This window comes from Saccopteryx bilineata, chromosome X, assembly GCF_036850765.1.
Source record: "Saccopteryx bilineata isolate mSacBil1 chromosome X, mSacBil1_pri_phased_curated, whole genome shotgun sequence".
Classification (NCBI taxonomy): Eukaryota; Metazoa; Chordata; class Mammalia; order Chiroptera; family Emballonuridae; genus Saccopteryx; species Saccopteryx bilineata.
Window position 1 is genome coordinate 31,272,155 of NC_089502.1, and position 22,676 is coordinate 31,294,830.

General features: G+C 40.4%; 1 protein-coding gene and 1 long non-coding RNA gene across 3 annotated transcripts in view; one reads left to right on the forward strand and one right to left on the reverse strand.

Annotated features, from left to right (window-relative positions):
• Window positions 1-20,511, reverse strand: part of WDR44 (WD repeat domain 44) — a 103,916-nt gene extending 83,405 nt beyond the window's left edge. For both annotated transcript variants that reach the window (XM_066249158.1, XM_066249157.1), the window contains exon 1: window positions 20,032-20,511. Coding sequence is in view for 1 of the 2 variants with exons in the window: in XM_066249157.1 (XP_066105254.1) it covers window positions 20,032-20,108 (77 nt within the window). In the remaining variant the exon portion in view is untranslated. The remainder of the gene's footprint in view (window positions 1-20,031) is intronic.
• Window positions 19,389-22,511, forward strand: LOC136316852 (uncharacterized). Its single transcript, XR_010727809.1, has 3 exons — window positions 19,389-19,497; window positions 19,604-19,752; window positions 22,386-22,511. It is a non-coding gene; the product is annotated as an uncharacterized lncRNA (long non-coding RNA).
• Window positions 22,512-22,676: the final 165 nt, after the last annotated feature.

Below are 22,676 nucleotides of genomic sequence, written 5' to 3' on the forward strand. Positions count from 1 at the left end.
TTTGTCTGTGTGTCTGTCTGTCCCTATATGTCCCTCTCTCTCTCTGTCACACACAAAAAATGTAATATAGCCCTAAATAACACAGGGCTGTCCTGGCTGGAATGCTCAGTTGGTTAGAGCATTGTCCTGAAATGCAAAGGTTGCCGGATCAATCCCTGGTCAGGGCACATACAGGAATAGAGCAATGTTCTGATCTCTTTCTCTCTTTCCCTTCCTCTCTCACTAAAACTAATCAATAAAAAAAATTAAAAACCCACAATGCTAAGCTTTGCTATTCGTGAGCTTTGTTTCACTACTGTACTTTCAAAGAAAAAGTTGTTGGACTCTAAAATCAACATAGCGCTCTTGGTATCTCTGTCTTAGTAAAGATTGCACTGTAACTGTGAGCACAAGTGTGCCCATACCCGTTAGTCTCCTGCTTCTCCTCCATTTAGGGTTGCCAGATCTAGCAACTATAAATACAGGCTGCCCAGTTCAATTCCAATTTCAGATAACAATAAAATACATTTTCAGTATGATTATCTGAAATTGGAATTGAACTGGGAGTGCTGTATTTCATCTGGCAACACTACCCCATCACCAAGTTAATTAGCTAGATAATTCATCCTATGATCTGTTGGTATGTGATAAAGAGACAGAGTGGGAGAAATTCCATGGTCAATGTTATCGTATAAATATTCATCTAAGTATTCAATAGCATTCACTGACTGGGAAAAAAATGTATATCTGTGAATTCAGTCAAAGCTTTTCCAGACAGTGTATTAATTGCATATGCTGAAATGTAAAAATTGTATATAAGCTATTATGTATAAAACATTCAATGAAGACAAGAAAGGTGTATTAACAGCTATCAAAAACACTCAGGGAAGAGTAGAAAGATGTATTAACAGCTTCATTTTTTGAGTGTAGCTATTCCCCACCAATTAAAAAGAAAAAAACACAGAACAAAAACAAACACCAAGACGGCTACTATAACAAACTGACAAAATCTCTAGGTATGTAAACTGACTTAAAACTTCTATTTATAAAGATAGTTATATCATATAAAAACTGTCCTCGGTTGACATGTTCAAAATGAGGTTAATGTAGATAGGTCAAATAAACATCAACAGCCAACTTTCTGGATAAGCATCAATTAAAATTATTTTGCCATTAAAAAGGGATTCAGTTACTATATATACAAAGTCATTTTAGGACACTTTTTTTGTGGCAGAGACAGAGAGTCAGAGAGAGGGACAGATAGGGACAGACAGAAAAAAAAGGGAGAGAGATGAGAAACATCAATTCTTCCTTGTGGCTCCTTAGTTGTTCATTGATTGATGTCTCTCATATGTGCCTTGACAGGGGGGCTACGGCAGACCGAGTAACCCCTGGCTCGAGCCAGCGACCTTGGGCTCAAACTGGTGAGCTTTGCTCAAACCAGATGAGCTCACACTCAAGCTGGTGACCTTGGGGTCTCGAACCTGGGTCCTCCACATCCCAGTCCAATGCTCTATCCACTGTGCCACTGCCTCGTTAGGAAGAATATTCTTAACTTTATGAAAAAGGATATTAGATACATTTTAGGAACATTATTTATTTTCATTTTCAAGTGAGAGGAGGGGAGACGGAGAGACAGACTCCTCATGTGTTCTGACCAGGATCCACCTGGCAGGCAGTGCCCCTCCTCCAATCTGGGGCTGATACTGCTGCTGGAACCAACTTATTTGAGCCACTGGTTCTGAGAGGGGAAAAGGGAAAGAAAAGGGAGGGGTAGGGGTAGAAAAACATGGTAGCTTCTCACGTATGCACTGACCAGGGATCGAATCAGGGATGTCTGCACACTGGGTCGACACTTTATCCATTGAGCCAGTCAGCCAGGACCTGGTACATTATTTATCATTCAAAAAAATGATAAGACTTTTGGAATATGAAATAGAATTTGTTTCTCAATTCTCAATACATAATCTCAACATCCTCCCACAATCAGAAGCCCTAATAGCTCCTAGATATAAACGTCAATCAATACAAGTGTGTACTGCCTGACCAGGTGGCGCAGTGGATAGAGCGTCGGACTGGGACATGGAAGACCCAGGTTTGAAATCCCGAGGTCGGCAGCTTGAGTGCAAGGTCGTTGGCTTGAGCAAGGGGTGATTCCGTCTGCTGGAGCCCTCCAGTCAAGGCACATATGAGAAAGCAATTAATGAACAACTAAGGTGCCACAACAAAGAATCAATGCTTCTCATCTCTATCCCTTCCAGTCTGTCCCTATCTGCCCCCATCTCTCTCTCTTTCTCTCTCTCTCTCTCTCTCTCTCTCTCTCTCTCTCACACACACACACACACACACACACACACACACACACAGGTACTAAGAACCCATATAGATTAGATGCCTAAATAGAAGCCTTGCCTTGCTGGCTTATTGCAAAACCCACGATTTGAAATCAGGTATTGACATGGCATTACTAAAAGTCTAACTTGTTTTTTCAGAGTTTCAGTGAGTGATTTCTCTCCAGACCATCGTTAATCACCTTTTCCTATTTTAAACTCAAATTTTCATCACTCAGGTGCTACAGCTTTAGGGTAATCAGCACTTAAAATCATGGTGCAAGTGCTTAAGTCTATTTTTATAAAGAACACTGAATTTCTGTGGTTTCAAAGAGCCAGATCCTATCTCTAGCTTCTCGCCCTTTAGCTATAGATAGAGCCTCCGGTTTTGGGCTGAGTATCTCTTTACCTCTGACCTCAGGGTTATCTGAAAAACAAACACACACACTCTGTATGCCATCTGAGAGTAGGGAGGAAGGAGTGTGTAGACTAAGCCTAACATTTGACACCTGTTTCATAGTCAACAGCCGGGAACTCAAAAGACCTACTTCCTAAAGTACACAAAATAAGAGTGATCCACACTAACATTCCCATCTCCAGACTTCTCATTATACTGGGCGAAAAGAATATACAAAACCAACTGGACAACACACAGAAAAATGAACTAATAAGGTCTCCTTTCTTTTTCTGTAAGAAAACTTGCTTTTTTTTTTTTTTAAGCTCTGAGGAAAACAAGGTGGTTGGCTTTGAAGAAGTTTCTTGTCAGGTTGGAAAATGCCTGATGGGACTTCACAGAGGGAAAAAGGAGGGACAATGGAAAGGGAATATAAAGTGAGTCGACTAGAAATAAATCTGGTGGCTTGGGAAACATTTTTCTTATATGAAGGTGACTATAAAGGGCTTAACAGAAAATTATCTTATGGCCAATTTTGTTTCTAATACCCCCTTTTCTTTTTGTCTTTGCCATCAGGAAAATATAAAAGTAACATGAGCCCTGGCCGGTTGGCTCAGTGGTAGAGCGTCGGCCTGGTGTGCAGGAGTCCGGGATTCGATTCCCGGCCAGGGCACACAGGAGAAGCGCCCATTTAATTCTCCACCCTTCCCCCTCTCCTTCCTCTCTGTCTCTCTCTTCCCCTCCTGCAGCCAAGGCTCCATTGGAGCTAAGTTGGCCAGGGCGCTGAGGATGGCTCTGTGGCCTCTGCCTCAGGCGCTAGAATGGCTCTGGTTGCAACAGAGCGACGCCCCAGATGGGCAGAGCATCGCCCCCTGGTGGGCATGCCAGGTGGATCCCGGTCGGGCGCATGCAGGAGTCTGTTTGACTGCCTCCCCGTTTCCAACTTCAGAAAAATACAAAAAAAAAAAAAAAAAAAAAAAAAGTAACATGAGCTTAAGCAGCATCTCAAGGAACTGAACCAAGCAGAATGAGAACAGTTTGCCTCTATAAACAAGGTGCTGAGATTCTAAGGTCCTTGATGTGAACAGGATATGGACAGATAAGGCCTTAGCCAGTTATTAAAAGTAAGCAGGTAATTAAAAGGTTTTGCTTTCTAAAACCCAGCAAGCTGAAACAGGAAGGTCTGGAGGCTAAGACCAACATGAAACTGTAAAGTCTAAATTAGGAATCAGAAGAGTTCTGCTGCCCAGTTACAATCTCAAATTACAATTGCAAGTTTTCTAGATTACATGCTAAGCAAAAACCTCCCCCAGTAGGTGAGGAGTCAAGCAGCACCTCAATTTAATAACAATACTCAAAGAAACAGCATCTAAGAGAAAATCATCTGCTGGTCTTTCAAACTCAAATCATTTGTGACAGTATGACACCCATTCTTACAGCCCTATATAAATTGGCAACTACCAAAAGTGACAATCCTAACTAAACCTGACAAGTCTAGGAAGAGCAGGAGGAAAAAATAAGTGCTCGGGAATCAAAAATGAGTTTCATTTCCCCAGTACAACCTAAAATGTCACGCTTTAATTAGGCATTCAGAAAATAGGAATTACTCAATTTTCCTAGATATATGGCAATATGGTGGTTTTGGGGTTTTTTTTTTGTTTTGTTTTGTTTTCAAGTGAGAGAGAGACAGACAGACAGGAAAGACAAATGGGAAGGGAGAGAGATGAGAAGCATCAACTTGTTGTGGCACCTTAGTTGTTCATTGATTGCTTTCTCATATGTGCCTTGACCAGAGAGCTCCAGCTGAACCAATGACCCTTTGGGCTCAAGCCAGTGAGCTCGTGCTCAAGCTGGCGACCTTGGGGATTCAAACCTGAGTCCTCTGTGGCCTAGTTCGATGCTCTATCCACTGCGCAACCACCTGGTTAGGTGTGAATTATAACTTTTAATATCCTTTGAAGGATGACTGAGTCTTAACTATTATGAAATCCAAGAAGTAGAATACATCTAAAACATCTAATAACTACTTTAAAATGATACTAATAGAAATAGACCGTGAGAAAATTTGGCACAATGGCTCTATGTATTTTGTAAGTTGGTTTTGTGGCTATATTTTTAAATGATCCTTAATGAAATCAAAAGAAATTGGCCCTGGCTGGTTATGGTTAGCTCAGCTGGTTAAGAATTATCCAAAAACGGCCTGACCAGGAGGTGGCGCAGTGGATAGAGCGTCGGACTGGGATGCGGAGGACCCAGGTTCGAGACCCCGAGGTTGCCAGCTTGAACGCGGGCTCATCTAGTTTGAGCAAAAGCTCACCAGCTTGGACCCAAGGTCTCTGGCTTGAGCAAGGGGTTACTCGGTCTGCTGAAGGCCCGCAGTCAAGGCACATATGAGAAAGCAATCAATGAACAACTAAGGTGTCGCAATGCGCAACGAAAAACTAGTGATTGATGCTTCTCATCTCTCCGTTCCTGTCTGTCTGTCCCTGTCTATCCCTCTCTCTGACTTTCTCTCTGACTCTCTGTCTCTGTAAAAAAAAATAAAAAGAAAAAAAAAAAGAAAAAAAAGAATTATCCAAAGACGACAAGGTTGTGGGTTTGATTCTAGGTCAGGGTACACACAGGAAGCAACCAATGAATGCATGCCTGAGTGGAACAACAAATGAATACTTGTCTTCCCCTCCCCTCTTTCCCTTCCTTTCTCTGTCTCTCTAAAAATGAATAAATTTTATTTATTTATTTTTTTACAGAGAGAGTGAGTCAGAGAGAGGGATAGATAGGGACAGACAAGACAGGAACAGAGAGAAATGAGAAGCATCAATCATCAGGTTTTCGTTGTGACACTTTAGTTGTTCATTGATTGCTTTCTCATATGTGCCTTGACCGCGGGCCTTGCTCAAACCAGATGAGCCCGCACTCAAGCTGGCAACCTCAGGGTCTCGAACCTGGGTCCTCCGCATACCAGTCCGATGCTCTATCCACTGCGCCACCTCCAGGCTAAAAATGAATAAATTAAAAAATATTTAAGCCCTGGCCTGATAGCTCGGTTGGTTGGAGCATGATTCCTGAGAATGGAGATTGCTGGTCTGATTCCCTGGTTAGGGCACAAGAGGAGCACCTCTTTGTTCCTGTCTCTCTCTCCCTGCTTCCCTCAAAAAAAGGAAAAAAAAATCAAAAGAAATTTTATAATGAAATATAAATCTAGTCACATACAAAGTAATCACAAACTAAAACTGGACTTTTAAGCATCTATATCTTGTCCAAATGACAACCTGATTTTTCAAAACTGAATTATATATTTCATGTAGTTTTATGCCATACCCCTAAAAGAACAGCTTAATAATCTATTTATTGAAAAAACAATAACAGAAAAATATATCTGCTCCTTGGGCCTACTCAAGGATTCTAAACTAAAAACATTCTACTCTGTCTGGCTACAATCATCAGAAAAATACCCACACTGCAGCAGTGACTCCAAGGTAGGGCATCTCTAGTACAATGTCCCAATTTGTCAACACGGCGTAGAGAAGAGTCACATCTATTCATGATTTAACTAATCTCTAATAAAATCACAACAGAAACAGTTAAATTTGTGATTGTCTGTCTTTAGAAGTCAATACTAATGCAATCATGCTAAATCGCTTTGTAACTTATTTATTAAAAAGTACACAAATATGCCTGACCTGTGGTGGCGCAGTGGATAAAGCATCGACCTGGAATGCTGAGTTTGCTGGTTCGAAACCCTGGGCTTGCCTGGTCAAGCACATATGGGAGTTGATGCTTCCTGATCCTCCTCCCTTCTCTCTCCCTTTCTCTTTCTCTCTCTAAAAATGAATAATAATAAAAAATACTGCTAACAGCAAAACTTAATTGCTTGTTTTATTTTTTAAAAAAGAAAAAAGTAAACAAGATGTTGGGCTGCAAGCCAATATTACAGAAGTTAATTTGCTAATATGAATTCATACGTTATCTAAATTTTCCAATGGTGTACTAATCTTAAAAAAGTAAATGCCAATAACTTTGTATAAGCCACCCTAAATAAAAATTTTAATGAATCAATTCTATTATCAGTGAACTGATTATTCAGATTGTGAGATTCTTTACTTTCCTCCTGAGTTTACTGCTTAGCACTAAAGATGGGCAGAGAAAGAAAAATCAAAGCAAACCATTTATTGCCTGACCAGGAGGTGGTGCAGTGGGTAGAGTGTCAGACTGGGATGCAGAGGACCCAGGTTTGAAACCCCGAGCCAGCTTAAGCGCGGGCTCATCTGGTTTGAGCAAGACTCACCAGCTTAAGCCCAAGGTCGCTGGCTTGAGCAAGGGGTCACTGGCTCTGCTGTAGCCCCCCCCCCCCAGTCAAAGCACATATGAGAAAGCAATTAATGAACAACACTAAGGTGCCACAATGAAGAATTGATGCTTCTCATCTCTCTCCCTTCCTGTCTGTGTGTCCCTATCTGTCTCTCTCTGGCACACACAAAAAAAGCAAACCATTCATTTTGTTTTTAATTATTTATTTGTTTTTAAATTAAAAACTTATAATATTTTATAAATCGTATAAAAGTTTTGATAGGAAAGGCAGTTATAAATTAATGACTGAATTGAGGTTTTGGTATAACTGGTTGCCTTTAATTATTCATGTTTTCCCTCAATATGATGAATAATAGAAAACTGAACATCTTTCAGTAAGATTTAATATTAAGTACTTTAAATGTACTTACATGCTTTATATATATTTGTATTTCTACTTCTGTATTCTTTAATAAAATATGCATGAAACATTTGATAAATAGTCTAGAAAAATCTCAAACTACCTAGAATGCTTACCCACGTAAAACATTCTGTAAGCCAAATTTATTACTTTTTTTTTTTTTTTTAGAGAGGAGGAAGCAGAGAGACAGACTGCTGCATGTACCCCAACTGGGATCCACCCGGCATGCCCACTAGGGGGTGATGCTCTGCCCACCTGGGGCATTGCTCCATTGCGCAGCAACCGAGATCTTGGTTCACCTGAGGCAGAGGCCATGGAGCCATCCTCTGTGCCTGTGGCCGACTTGCTCCAATCGAGCCATGGCCACAGGATGGGGGAAAAGGGAGAGAGAAAAAGAGAGAGGAAGAGAGAAAGAGAGAGAGAAGTGAGGGGGGTTGAAGAAGCAGATAGGCACTTCTCCTGTGTGCCCTGACCAGGAATCCAACCCAGGACATCCATACACTGGGCTGATGCTCTACCACTGAGCAAACTGGCCAGGGCCAATTTATTACTTATTATAATAAAGACTATTCCATCTTATTTACATCTGAAATAATTACTGATAATGTGATTTTTATAATTATCTAGCTAATAGAAATGCATTTTCCGTATTAATTTGACAGTCAAGAGAGGTATGAGTAGGTGGGAAATATTAATAACTACCACACGCATTCATTGTGAATGCTAGAAAACACCTTTGAAGGGAAGTATAAAAAGAAACATTGTGTTTCCAATTAGTGGCTTGTAGCCAAAATATGAATCAGAATTATACTGAAAAGCCCACCAAAATCCCCTCAAAATTAAAAAACCAAACACTATGGCCTACATGAACAACTAACAACAATCTATAAAACAATTAGAGAGAAAAAAAGAAAAAAAAAAAGAAAATCTGGGACAAGACTTTGATGAGGCACAGAAGCCCAATCAGCTGTGGCTTCCATCTCGAGGGGTTTCCCCTTAGGAACAAAGAACATAGGTTTGAAATGCAGTTAGCAATTTCTGGGATTCCAGCTCTTGCAGTAGTAAGGTCATTTTCTGACCTAGCTACCATAATATAATCAATTCTGTCAAAGTTTAAAAAGAGCATAAAATAAAAATATATTGCTTTTATTATTTTAAACAGCAAATTATACATTCCTGAATGGCAGAAGAGTTAGCTTCATCGTTCTAATTCACACTTAAAATGTAGCATCAAAAAAAGTTTACAGTTTACAAAAGTACGGAAAGACCTAATATTTTACAACTCCATTCAAAACCATGATTGAATTACTACAAATTAGTGAAGTTCTACTTTTGCTGGATGTCCCTTATACAGTCTGAATTAACTTTCCTTATTTGTAAAATCAGGATAATAATTGTACTACTTATTTCACAAAAACTGTCCTTCTAGCTCACAGAATTACAGGATAATCAGAAGAGGTAATGCAAATAAAAGTACTTTGAAAACTAAAGGCCAACATTAGTTGGCAATATGGCATTATCATTCTTTACACGTAACAACATGTAGGACTATAATACTTCTTTCTTACTGTGCTCTCATTTATCCCTGGGAAAAAGCTGATAACAAAGAATTAATATGACTGCAGGATAACTGGCAACATCTTCCACGGCTTCACTGGTAACATTTAATATTTACTGAGTACAGGATGTCCCCAAGTTACAAAGGTCCCAAACATATAAACCCAAACCACTGTCCTTGCCCCAGTGCCTCCTGCTCTCTTCCTCCCTCTTCACTGTGTGTGTGTGTGTGGGGGGGGGGGGGGATTTGAGAGAACCAGAAAGTTCCAAAGTAGAAGAAAGTGAGTAGTAGTGAACATCATAGAGCAGGGGTCCCCAAACTACGGCCCGAGGGCCACATGCGGCCCCTGAGGCCATTTATCCGGCTACCGCCGCACTTCTGGAAGGGTACCTCTTTCATTGGTGGTCAGTGAGAGGAGCATAGTTCCCACTGAAATACTGGTCAGTTTGTTGATTTAAATTTACTTGTTCTTTATTTTAAATATTGTATTTGTTCCCGTTTTGTTTTTTTACTTTAAAATAAGATATGTGCAGTGTGCATAGGGATTTGTTCATAGTTTTTTTTTATAGTTCGGCCCTCCCACAGTCTGAGGGACAGTGAACTGGCCCCCTGTGTAAAAAGTTTGGGGACCCCTGCCATAGAGCATGCCTGCCTACTCACCATTCCTATCCGCACTTAAACCATTTTTTTTCTCTCATTTTAACCTCTTATCATTGTTACAAATCAACTCTGGACAGCTCTATGCTGGGAAATAAGGCAAAGGTTAAAAGGCAACTGTCAAGAGCTATGACCTGGGGCAAAACTGAGATAGTCAAGTTCACTTAAAGGAAAAGACTGATCTCAGTCATCAGCTTTAATCTCTAAAGCCAATCCAATAAAGATAAAATACCAATTTCGAAATCCTGACAAAACTACTCACTTTCACTCAGCAAAGGCACTAGTTGTATCAGACTACCTATCCATTCTGCTCATTTATCTTCCACTAACCCATAATCTTGTGGTAGTCAACCTGGTCCCTACCGCCCACTAGTGGGCATCCCAGCTTTCATGGTGGGCGGTAGCGGAGCAACCAAAATATAAATAAAAAGATAGATTTAACCATAGTAAGTTGTTTTATAAAGATTTATTCTGCCAAACTTAGCGAAAATCCGACATAAAGTACTTGGTAAATAATTATTATTATATGTGTTAACTTGCTGTAACTCTGCTTTATAAATTTAATAAAGTAAAGTTATTTCCCTACTTTATAAATCACCATTACTGTGGAACCGGTGGGCGGTTAGAAAATTTTACTACTAACAGAGATACAAAAGTGGGCGGTAGGTATAGAAAGGTTGACTACCCCTGCTATAACCTATGGCGACCTGTGAGGCTAACCACTTACCAATGCATCCACTATATCTAATTTATTGGATCTTTCCCTTACTCTTTCCCAAAGACCCACCCATTACAGTATATTTCATCCATTACTGTCCCTTCTCAGTTGTAAGGGACAGTATAAATTATTCTAGAAAATCTCTGTACTAATGACACTGGATAAGCTTGGAAGGAGAAAGCTGGAAGTGAATGAGGTAGAAATGGGGCTAGGGAAAACATTCAAACCACCTGCCATTATCAGTCTGACACGGGTAGATAAGCATATTTTCAAACAGAGCTTTTGCCTGACCTGTGTGTGATAGGTCTGTGGATAAAGCGTCGACCTGGAATGCTGAGGTTGCCAGTTTGAAGTCAGAGCACATAGGGAAAAAGCAAATGAGTTGGTGCTTCCCATTCCTCCCCCCACTTTCTCTTTGTCTCTCTTTGAAAATCAATAAATAAAATCTTTAGAAAATAATCTTTAAAACAGAGCTTTTAAAAATGCAGGCAAATTGTTAATTCTCCAGTTAATAACCAGAAAGATGATTCCTTCAGTCTTCCAATTTAAATAAAAACTTTCAGGAACAAATTTAAAAGAAAACTATGGATATTAAGTCATCCAAGGCTAGTCTTTCCAATTCAAGAGCAATGCCAGAAAGAACACTCCCAGCTCTTCTCTTTAGCCTACTTAATAACCAAGATGCCTGTTTCTGAGAAAGTATGTTTAAATAAAGCTCTAGAGTCTATTTATTGGTTCTCTATAAAGCTTGACCAGTGGTTCATAAGCCTGTCCATGCTTCAGTGAATTGGTACTGGACTAGTCCATTACAATTAGTAGTGGTTAAACAGGTCTCACACGGGTATGGCTTGCTCTGTTATAGGCTGCCCACTGGAAAATACCGTTCAAATTTTCCATCAGAAGTTTCCAAAAATTTTATGCCTCACCCTTGGGTTTTCTTTTCTATTCTTTTTAAACATTTTATCTTTTCCCTCCTCTCTTCCTCTTTAAAATTTTAAGTATTAGGGCCCTGTAGAAAAAATAATACCTTTTCAGCCTTTAAGTCTATTTGTGCTATTAAAATAAAGTTCTTGGGGCAGTATCAGAAATTAACCATGGTTTTGAATAGGATATACTAGTCTTAAAATGACACCACTCAATTGCAATTTCAATACAAATTCAAACCAGAGAGATCTAATTCACTTAATGAAGTTACAAGCTTAATACATAATTTTCTAATTCATACACTTTTTGAAAAGCACACACAATGTCAAGATTAAAATTGTACCGACTTTTAAAAAGGCATTACTTACTTTTATGTACAAAAATGGATACCAAGATCCACTAAATCATTAACAGATTAACCACCTCCAATTCAGGTAACCCAAGAGATTAATTGTGCATATTTATGAGGAGCCACTGCGCCACCTCACCCGCAGGTGTTGTAAAGTACCAAAAGCTACAGAATCAATATTAATATTTTAAAAGGCTTGAAGAACATTTTATTAATTTGGGTTAAGGTGTACAGAGAAATTTTGTGAATAATCTCTGTACTGTGTGATTGGCATAAAACCAGGATGGCCCTTGGCATTGTATTGTGAATGCAAAGGGGAGGAAAACATGGATTCCCTGACATTCCACCAACCCTGTGGGGAAAGGGGTGAATGGCTAGCCAGGTGCAGGAAGAGACAGCTTTCTACCATTGTGTTGACTTGTAAATTTTGTTTTCTCCAAAATGATGTATGGCTTGCAAATTGAACATGGTCCTATCATATTAAAGGACATATATGACTATAACCAATAGTAGTGAAGGGCACCTAACTGCAATTTTTGCTTCTGTACTTCCTACATGCAAAACTGTAAAAACTAGGTAGAACAAAGGGCCAGCGCGCTCTCCCTAGATTTCTGTCGGAGTTGCCACTGCTTGGCCAAGCTAGACAATAAAGCTTTAGTGTGGAATCGACGGATTTTGTTCGTGTCTTCAATGTTTCAAGTCCCTCCAGATTAGGCTTAACATTTAACAAGCTATTACTACACCATACATTAATACGCATAAGCACCCAAAACAAACACTAACACAAATACTAATATATAAACTAATATATCCTATTTCAAAAGCCCTTTTTTAGCAAGACAACTAAGCATTTATCAGTTAAAACTATTTCATTATATGAATTCTGAAGTTTTAAAAAATTTATTGAATTTTATTAGGAGTGACATTGGTTAAAAAAATCATATAGGTTTCAGGTGTACAATTCCATAATACATCATGTGTACATTGTATTGTCTGTTCACTACCAAGTCTCCTTCCAATAAATCTTGAAGTTTTTAAGAGATAAAAAGTTGTATTTAAGTAAATACTTATAATAAAGACCCATATAACTATTTAATCTTTACTTTTATTTTTCTGTTTATTCAAAGGCTGCAAAAGAAAGATGACCTTTCCATTACATTTCTAAAAAGTTATCCCAAATTAGAATGATTTAATCTAAATGCCATTCTTTCTAAAACCTACAGAAATAATTTTTGTTAGAAACCAGATTATTTATTTGGTGGTTGCTGATGAATCAAAGTGTTTTTAAAGTCACCTCAAGTAGTTAGTGATGATCCGGAGTCTAAATAACATCTGCAAATATATTTCTTTTTAAAAAAATACTTATTTACTTTAGAAAGGAGAGGGAGAGAGGGAGGGGGAGAGGAGGTGGGGAGGAGCAGGTAGCATCAAGTCCCTTAAGTGCCCCGACCCGGCAAGCCGAGGGTTTCAAACCAGCAACCTCAGTGTTCCAGGTGGATGTTTATCTATGGTGCCACCACAGGTCAGGCCTGCAAACATATTTCTTTTTTTTTTTAAATCAATTTGATACAATTTATTTATTTATTTATTTTACAGAGATAGAGAGAGAGAGAGTCAGAGAGGGGGATAGACAGGGACAGACAGACAGGAACGGAGAGATTAGAAGCATCAATCATTAGTTTTTCGTTGCACGTTGCAACACCTTAGTTGTTCATTGATTGCTTTCTCATATGTGCCTTGACCATGGGCCTTCAGCATACAGAGCAATCCCTTGCTCTAGCCAGCGACCTTGGGCTCAAACTGGTGAGCTTTGTTCAAACCAGATGAGCCCGTGGTCAATCTGGCAACATCAGGGTCTCGAACCTGGGTCCTCAGCATCCCAGTCCAGCGCTCTATCCACTGCGCCACTGCCTGGTCAGGCCAAACATATTTCTTAAATGGCCACTCTTGACCTTCAAATTTACTCTAGGTGATATTACAAAGGCATGACCACTGAATGTCAGTGATACAATGCATTCAATCTTCAAGACAAGGACTAACAATGGGACTGAGAAAATCAGTATGAGGAAATTTTTGCCTAAATGTATCATTGTTAAATTTTGTATGTTTAAAATGTTTAGAGACAAAAAGATTTTGTGGAACTAAAGCCACCTGACCTTGATGGGATGACATGCCAAACTGTAAACTGCCAGACAGCTGCAGCTGGTAATAAAATGCTAAACCTGAAGCTTTAGCAGAACCTGATTACATGGTAATTCTAATATCTGAGAGAAGGCAAAAGAGCTAGCAGAATAACTGATAGGCTGCTTGCTATAGTAACCAAGATACACTGGTATACTGACTGGGGGAAAACATTGGGGTTACCATCAGGTACGAGGCCCACATTATGTCTCACATGTTTTTTCCTCAATTTTGAATTATGAGATGACAGACCAACACAAAGACTGCTCAGTCTGAAATCAGAGAATAAATAGGGCTCTGCTTTGAAGAGTAAGGAATGCACCCAATTAATGGGTTAGCTGGTTAGCAGAATAACATCCAAAAGCTACAGGGGAGCAGACCTTATGAAAGTTGGAGCTTAGCTCTGTGTAGAAAACAGAAATGGCCTGACCAGGCGGTGGCGCAGTGGATAGAGCGTCGGACTGGGATGCCTAGGACTCAGGTTCGAGACCCCGAGGTCGCCAGCTTGAGCGCGGGCTCATCTGGTTTGAACAAAGCTCACCAGCTTGAGCCCAAGGTCGCTGGCTCTAGCAAGGGGTTACTCGGTCTGCTGAAGGCCCGCAGTTAAGGCACATATGAGAAAGCAATCAATGAACAACTAAGGTGTTGCAACATGCAACGAAAAACTAATGATTGATGCTTCTCATCTCTCCGTTCCTGTCTGTCCTTGTCTATCCCTCTCTCTGACTCTCTCTGTCTCTGAAAACCCCCCCAAAAAAACACAGAAATGTAGGTTAATTATCAATTCAAGTAAAATATGAGAAGGATATCATAAAGCACCTAGAGGTTTTATTACTTTACATTTTGTTTGAAGTATTTCTTTGTCCTATTAATTATTAATCTCTTACAGAAAAGATAATTTAATTCACACTGTGTAGGTACATATCTAAAATAATACTAAATGGTGCGATTTGCCGTATGTTATCCATGCTCCAGAGAGCAGCCTTATAAACTGCTCTCTCTATGTTCTGTAGGACTACCCTCACCACTATCACCTACCTCCACCTCCACTCATCACCATCACCCTCAGCATCACCCCTTCCTCCATCCACACTACCCCAGGAAGTAATTACATACTAGCATTGCAGGCAGAGTCTGAGGAAGCAACCTTACCAAGGCTTACCAAGGGTCTTCCCGGGAAAACTCACCTAACCTTGTCAAAGTTAAAACAATGTACTGAAGAGAACACATGCATTGCTGTGTAATGTACAGGTTACACAATAAGTCTAGAATATCAACAATTGGAAAATTATTTTCTGTTTTGTAGGATCACCACTAAACTGTCAACATCCTAAAGATTTTTTATAAATTTTTATTAATTTATTAAATTATTATTAATTTTAATGGGGTGACATCAGTAAATCAGGGTACATATGTTCAAAGAAAACATGTCCAGGTTATCTTGTCATTCACTTATGTTGCCTACCCATCACCCAAAGTCAGATTGTCCTCTGTCACCTTCTATCTAGTATTCTTTGTACCCTTCCCCGCCCCCCCCTTCCCCTCTCCCTCCCTCTCCTCCCCCCCACAACCACCACACTCTTGTCCCTGTCTCTTAGTTTCGTTTAACATTTAAAAATCCAATTTGCCCTGGCTGGATATCTCAGTCCGCCAGAGCAATGTCCTGAGTGCAGAGGGTGCCGGCTCCATCCCTGGTCGGGCACATGCGGAACAGATCGACGTTGATGTATCTATCTCTCTCTCCTTTCTTCTCCCTTTCTCTCCCCCTTCCTCTCTTGCTAAAATCAGTAAATTAAAAAAAATTAAATCAAATTTTATCTATCCTACTTTATGCAGTAGGTTATCTCAAGAACAGAATCAAGTTTTCAGTTTCCAAGAGTTTGTATGCACTGAGCCTCTACACTGCCATACTCTGTCACTGTCCTACTTCCATGGGCCACCAATGGACAGCTGGAAGCTACTAAATTTAGAACTTGAATTTACTAATTAATATGTAGGGTTTTCCTCCACTTCAATATGATGTTACATTGGGTGTGATAAAACAGCATTTACAGAGATATTCCTATCAATCCACAAAGCCAACAGCAATGAAATATAATCTGTGATCAAATGCGGACCCATGAACAGCCGCTTTTTAAGGAATCTTTCCACAAGTAACTCTTATCACACAAATACTTTTTATTGAAACTTGTATCAATTTTCAATTCTGAGAGAAATGTTTCTTATGCCTAAGTAAAGTAAGAAGCTGAGTTTTCAACAAAGCCATCTATGTAACTTTTTGTTTTTTAGGATGAATTCTTCAGAACAGTTTGATCTCAGTTCTCACGGTTTAAAAAAAGATCAGTATTTCCCCATTATTCCCATAGACTGTGGCTGATATTAACTAGACTGCTAAAAAATAAGTAACCGCTACTGTTCTTAAATCAGCTATCCTGCAATCTTTGTTCATCCTGGAAAAAATCGGTAGGAAAAATTTAGGATGCTGGAACAATAAATGTCCTCTGACAACAAGGCATGAAAAAACAGAATCAGAGTAGATGAGAGTAGACCATCTAACAGGGTGCCAGAAACCTAGAGCGGGGATACCCAGCCATACTTCCCCCTCCCACAGACAAGGAGCATGGAATAAATGAGCAACCAGGAGACTGGGGTTCTAGTTCCCAGTCTGCCACTAATTAGCAACGTGTCCCTTCTCTGAGCCTAGGTTTATTTCAGTTAAATGGGAGGGCTGGGCTAAATGATCACCTGTCCTTCCTCCGCTAAAAATGTTACCATCCTGTCTTTCCTTCTAAAACCTCAAAAATATTTTGGTTGCCATGAAAAAAAGTTTTTGTGGGTTTTTTAAAAAAATAAAGAATGCTCAAAATGTCACATTTATTTTTATAACATGTTCTCCGTACCAGCCTCTAGTATGTGTATGCATAATCGACAAATTAGTAGGAACATTCATCTCATATATAATTTACTCATTAAATATTTAATTTGAAATCTATGGGTCTTCAGTCCTGTACCAATACCATTAAGTTTGTTTGACTAGAAACTAGGAAATAAATCATGGAAAGATTTCCCAAGAACAAAAGCTTATCAATAAAGTCATTAGACTATTAAACCTCAATACAATGTTAGACTTAAAGTTGGAGGGGTCTTCAGAATCTCAATTTAAAGATGAAGAAATGAAATGACTCATAGTCGAGAGATTTTTTTCTACTATACTACACTTCCTCCTCTCCTTCCTGCTTTATCAAAAGACAGCACATTAGCAGAGAAAAACACTATACTGAAACTGACCTGGATTCTAGTCCTAACTCTGCTATTGACTTGCTGTGGCACCTTGGACAAGTCACTTTCCATTTCCTGGCTTTGGTTTCCACACCATTTTATGTGAAGGAGTTTAACTAGATGTCCCTGTAGCATGTGATGATCTTATAAAATTCCTATGTGACAAAAGAAAATGCACATTCCTAAAAGAGAAAGTGGGAACTTCTAGCCAAGAGAACTGAAAAGTTTGAGCTGCTGGTTTTAAATATATGTGTCAGTTCAATTCAGCAAGTTAGTCCTCAAGTATTTCACTCCAGAATCTCTTGGGGGAGAATACCCTACACACAACACACACACACTGTAGGGCTGCACTGTCTCCTAGGCTGATTCATTAACCTCTTTGAGCATAAGGTTCCTCATATGTAAAAAGGAAACCTGACCTAAAAGCTAATCACAATAAAGCACTGGATATGTGGTATATAGTATTGCAAAGCTGGACAAGTGGAGATGATCTGTCACTGTGGAAAAGCAGGCTGCACTGGAATCAAAAGTCTTCCTTTAAAAATTGGGCTGATTTTTAACTTATTAAGTTTGCTTTCAAAGAGTAGAATAAACCTGAAGACACCACTGGAGGGGAAATAGATGAAATCAGTATTAGGAAATGGATTGTGTATTTGGATTCCACTGATAAACAAAAATGAGATAATTCTCAACTACCTACTCAGTTTACCACAAATTTGGTGAAATGGTCTGTGTACCCTAGAACATACAATAGCAAGAAACACTTTTTAAAGTGTCCGGACTCAATCGGTTAACCTCTTAAAAGTTTGCATGGCGTGCTACTGCGCTTCACATCAAAGGACAAAAGATATTTCTGATGACCACGTATCTAGTGACACCATCTGTTTCCAACAATCAAGATTTCTCACTGCATTTCTAGGTTGTCAGTTTACCCAGTCAACTCTTCTCACACAGTACTTTATGCAAATGACAAAACTTGTGACAAAGGAGAGAGGATATGTTAATTATGCCAACCTTTTGCTCTCCACCCAGTACCTGCTAGTTCCTTTCAGATGCAGTTCTCCAGGTGAACCTAATTCTCTTCCAAATCCCCTACACTAAAGGGTGAAGCAGTGAAACTTAGACTGGGACAACAGTTTTATTCATAAGGCTCAACAAGTGAAACATCTGGGCAGATTACAGTTAAAATGAGAACACTGGGTCCGGTCTGCCGAGGGATGTTTTTACTTTTCACCTGGTGTGGAAGAATCAAAGAGCTTGAGAAGCTATCTCGTCCCATTAGGGAAGAAATGACTATTAATTCTATCAAAATGACTCGTTTGGTTTAGACAAATTAAATATCTTCAAGTTCTGCATACTTCCTCTCAGAGTAAGCGCTGTATGAAATGAATTTTGCTAATTCCAAGAAAGGAAGAAGGGAATGAACTTTTGAGTTCTTTCTTTGTGCCAGGTGCTAAACTTGGCAGTTCACACAGGTCCTGAGATATGACTGCCCCTCAAAATTAAATTTGCCTTATTCATTAGAAAAACACTATTCACATAGTTCTAAACTCATTACAATTCTATACATCGACTGTTACCCCCCACACACACACATGCATACACACAAAAGTACTAAAGCATTAGGTCTCTCATTTAACCTGAACTTTGAGGGAAAAACACAAGGGGATCCAATGCATTTGGAAATCCTAATGTGTTTTCTATTCTCTACAATCTAGCTATGAACTTGTTTCTGATATTGAATTCAAAGAAGATTCAGAGCAATCTCAAGACTAGCCATTGCCACCCCAAAATCCCATAATAGTGTTGGTGGAAACATAACCTCAGCGATTTACCAACGTACATTTCTATGACTTTTTTTTTTTTTTTGCTGTAATTTTTTGGTAATACATTATATACTAAGCTTTAGAACGACTTCTAGGATGTGCAAATAACTTTATTTGCATCAAAGAAGGTCTTTCTGCCAAAGGGTAAGCTTGAAAATTGATGGCAGTTGACTCCCGGAACCATATTAGTGCCCTACATTAACATACAAATGTTACCAATTCTCAAGTTCTTACAGCATGAAAATATATTTTACCACCTCTAGTCCCACGCAAGTCCATAGAAAAGTTCGGCGAGATCGCTATAAACATTATTCCAACTTTGAATAGTGGAGGAGCGGGTAATGAGAAGTCCCAGTAAAGGGAAGCTTTCCAACTACGGTACTTCCTACTCAGAATCTCCCATATTAATCACCACTAAAACATCTTGCAGAATTAGATAAAAGAGCACAAAGCCGTGGCTCTCCTTCCAAACCACCAGATTACTCAGCACTTGTTTGTTTCTGTAGCCGGCTGTGTACACTTCTGTGCGGCTCCCTTTTAAGACCGCATTCTCAGTAATGGTAAAGGACCTTCGATTTCCTTTCCCTCGCGGTAAGGTGGTATTTTAATAAAACACTGTTGATAGAGCACATCAGCTAGGAGCACTTGCCTAAGTAAACACCCAACCCTTACCGCCGCTCCTTTTCTTTCTGTGCAGGGAAAACAGGACGGCAAATCGGGAGAGTTACAACTACCTCTAAAACGAATAGGTAAGTTAGTGGCAAAAGAGCAACATGGAAAATGCAATTTATTCTGTCACTGCTCCTTTAATCTACGGTCTCCACGGCGAAAACGGATGTTTCAAAGGTAAGCTCTGAGAACCCCACAAACACCAACTGCCGGCTCTCAGGCATGTCAGCTGTCCCACCTCGCAGAAAGCCGGACAAGACGAGAACGGGCGCCTTTCACCAGGGAAAGGAAGGGGTTTGCCCGAGGTGGGCGATCCCCCACCCCCGACTCACTCTGAAGCGCCCGAGACAGAGAAGCAGCGGGGCGGACACAGCGGGACCTGTGAGGGGTGGAGGGGGAAGGCACAGGGGAAGCCAGGGGACCGCGACGCCCAGTTTCTGGGCCAAGGCTACTTACCCTACAGGGTAGCCGCCCCCTAGGTGCACATCTTCAGGGGCATCAAAGAATTCCTCGGTGTCGCTTTCCGACGCCATTTATAGGACACACCCGCGGGTGAGGGGGCCGACGCCGCCTGGGAGGGTGACTCTCGTCTCCTCCTCGTCGTCCTCCACCCCGGCGAGACCGTGGGGAGGAGTGTCCCGCGCGAGGAAGAGTCGGGAGCAGAAGATCTGGGGCGAGAAACCGGCTAGGAGCCCGGGGAGGGGGGGGGTTCGCCGTCAGCTGCCGGCTGCGGGAATGACCGGCAAAGCGGCCGTCTGATGAGATGAGACGGCGCCGGGTCCAGGGACTGTTGCTGCCGCCGCTCCCGGCAATAGGTGTATAAGGAGAGCGAGAGAAGAGGCGGTGGCTCTCCTCAGTCAGGGAGGGCGGGCGCGAGGAGTACAGCAGCTCCAGTTTCTCCCGCAGCAGCAATTACAGCAGCTGCTAGAGCTAGTTGGCCGCAAAATACGGACGCGCACCTACCCTCGCGAGATTTCGGGCGGGGCCGTTTAAAGCGTGGGCGGGGCTAAGAGAAAAGGGGGCGGTCCCAGGGAGGCAGAGCTCGGATTTCTTCGGCCCCAGAAGCCTATCAAAACGACGGAAGCGCGTAGAGGGCGTTTGGTGAAGGCCGGAAGTAGCCCAGAAGGGTGGGGATGAGCTCCAGAAGGGAGGAGTCTAGAACCTGCGCAGGAGCTGAGTGGTACCCCGGCTCTGAGGGAGGGCGCCCGATGTAGGTGGGGGTCCAGTAGAGCTTCTTACCCTCTAATTCTGCGGTTCCTGAGAGAGGCATTTTCAGGGGTGATTTGAGTTTTTGTTTTTCTGTTTTTTTGTTTTTTTTTCTTAAGAAGAAATGCTCTCGGGAAACATTGGCATTGCAGTTTGCGTTTACATCCTCTTAATTTATCCATGCCCAGAATAGCCCACCCTGGGGCATAGGCAGGTCCACCACCTCTAGTGTTACAGGAATAGCGCGCCCTATTTACTCTAATTGAGATCCCTAGATAATGGTCCTGCGGGCCACAGGGTGGGGTCCATGAAAGATACTGGGGAGTGTGCCAGTTTCATGAAATAATGATGGATTTATTACTGGAACTGAACCAGTTAAGGCCTCCGGTTATTTTTTCCTGTACAATTGTCCATTGCTGTCCACACTTAATGTGAGAGAAATTCTTACATACTGGCCAAGATGGGCGTCAGTCAAATGGTAGATACTATATACTGAGCAGAAACCTCTGCATGGCTAAGAGAAAGTAACTAAATTCTAACCCTTGACTGCCCAATGTCCAGTGATGAAAATACATTCTTTATAAAAGACTAAGATGTTCTTTCTTGAACAATGGATCACTGACAAAGTGATAACATTAACCTTCTATATGATAGTGAAGTACATTTATTTCTCCCACTGACATGACAGGAAGAGTCTCAGCTGTTTGCACAGCCTCAAGTATTGCTCGAGATGACAGCAGAAAAGATTGGATTGGGACCAGGGGAATGGACTCAAAAAAGCTGGAATAAAACTCTAGATTCCTCCTTGGAAAGGAACCAGGAAAAGATCTGGCGTTGTCTGGCAGACTTGTGTAAAACCAAATGCCACGTACTGTGTACTGTACAACCCAGGGAGTTCCGGGAAAATGCTGTATATTTAAATATGGTAATATTTTTTGCAGCAAACCATGTGATTATTCATATGGGGTAAATAAATGCCAGTAAATAGCCTCATTTAGTTTAGGTCAGATACTACTGCCAAGTAAGTTTAGGTTAGGTCAATTTGACTATCAAATAATTTACTAAAAATAGGAAACAGAACTTTTTGGTTTCTAGAGCTTTTTGGAATTTAGAATTGCAGGCAAGGGATCTGTAGACCATTGTGAGGATATGACTTTTGTCATAATCCAGTAATTGTTTTTATGTGGTTTTTAAGGTTTAAAAAAATTGATTGATTTTAGAAAGGAAGAGAGAAAGAGAGAGAGAGAGAGAGAGAAACATCGATTTGTTTTTCTACTTATTTATGCATTCGTTGGTTGATTCTTGTATGTGTCCTGACAAGGATCCAACAGCAACCTTGGTGTATCAGGACCACGCTCTAACCAACTGAGCTACCTGATCAGGGCAGTTTTTATGTATTTTAAACATATTAATTTTCTAGGTACAAAAATGGGTCTCAAAGTACTATTTGTTTTATTTCTCACTAGGAAAGATTATTTTTTTCCTTAGGAATTGTGGAAACATCTAAGTAAATAAGCTACCTGAATTTATTCTCCTCCTAGTTATCTAATATTAAGTTTATGTTTGCCTTAAAATTTAAAGTTTGTTATCATGTACTATTCTAGGTGCTGAGGATAATTCAACAATGAAGAAGACAACTTAGTTCCTGTCTTCCAGGAGATTGCAATCTAGCGATGAAGACAAATACGGAGTCCTAATTTGGTGCTTTTTTCACTCTACCGGACCACCTCTCTGGGACCTTTTAAGATACCTTAAACATTATACAAAAGAAAAGTCAAATAGAATAGGAATGATAAGCTGATAACATTTTTAAAGCTATTAAAGTTGTCTATTTAAATGCTTTTATCAATGGTATGAAAAAGTGAATTTTTCTGAGAATGTTAAAACACATAAGG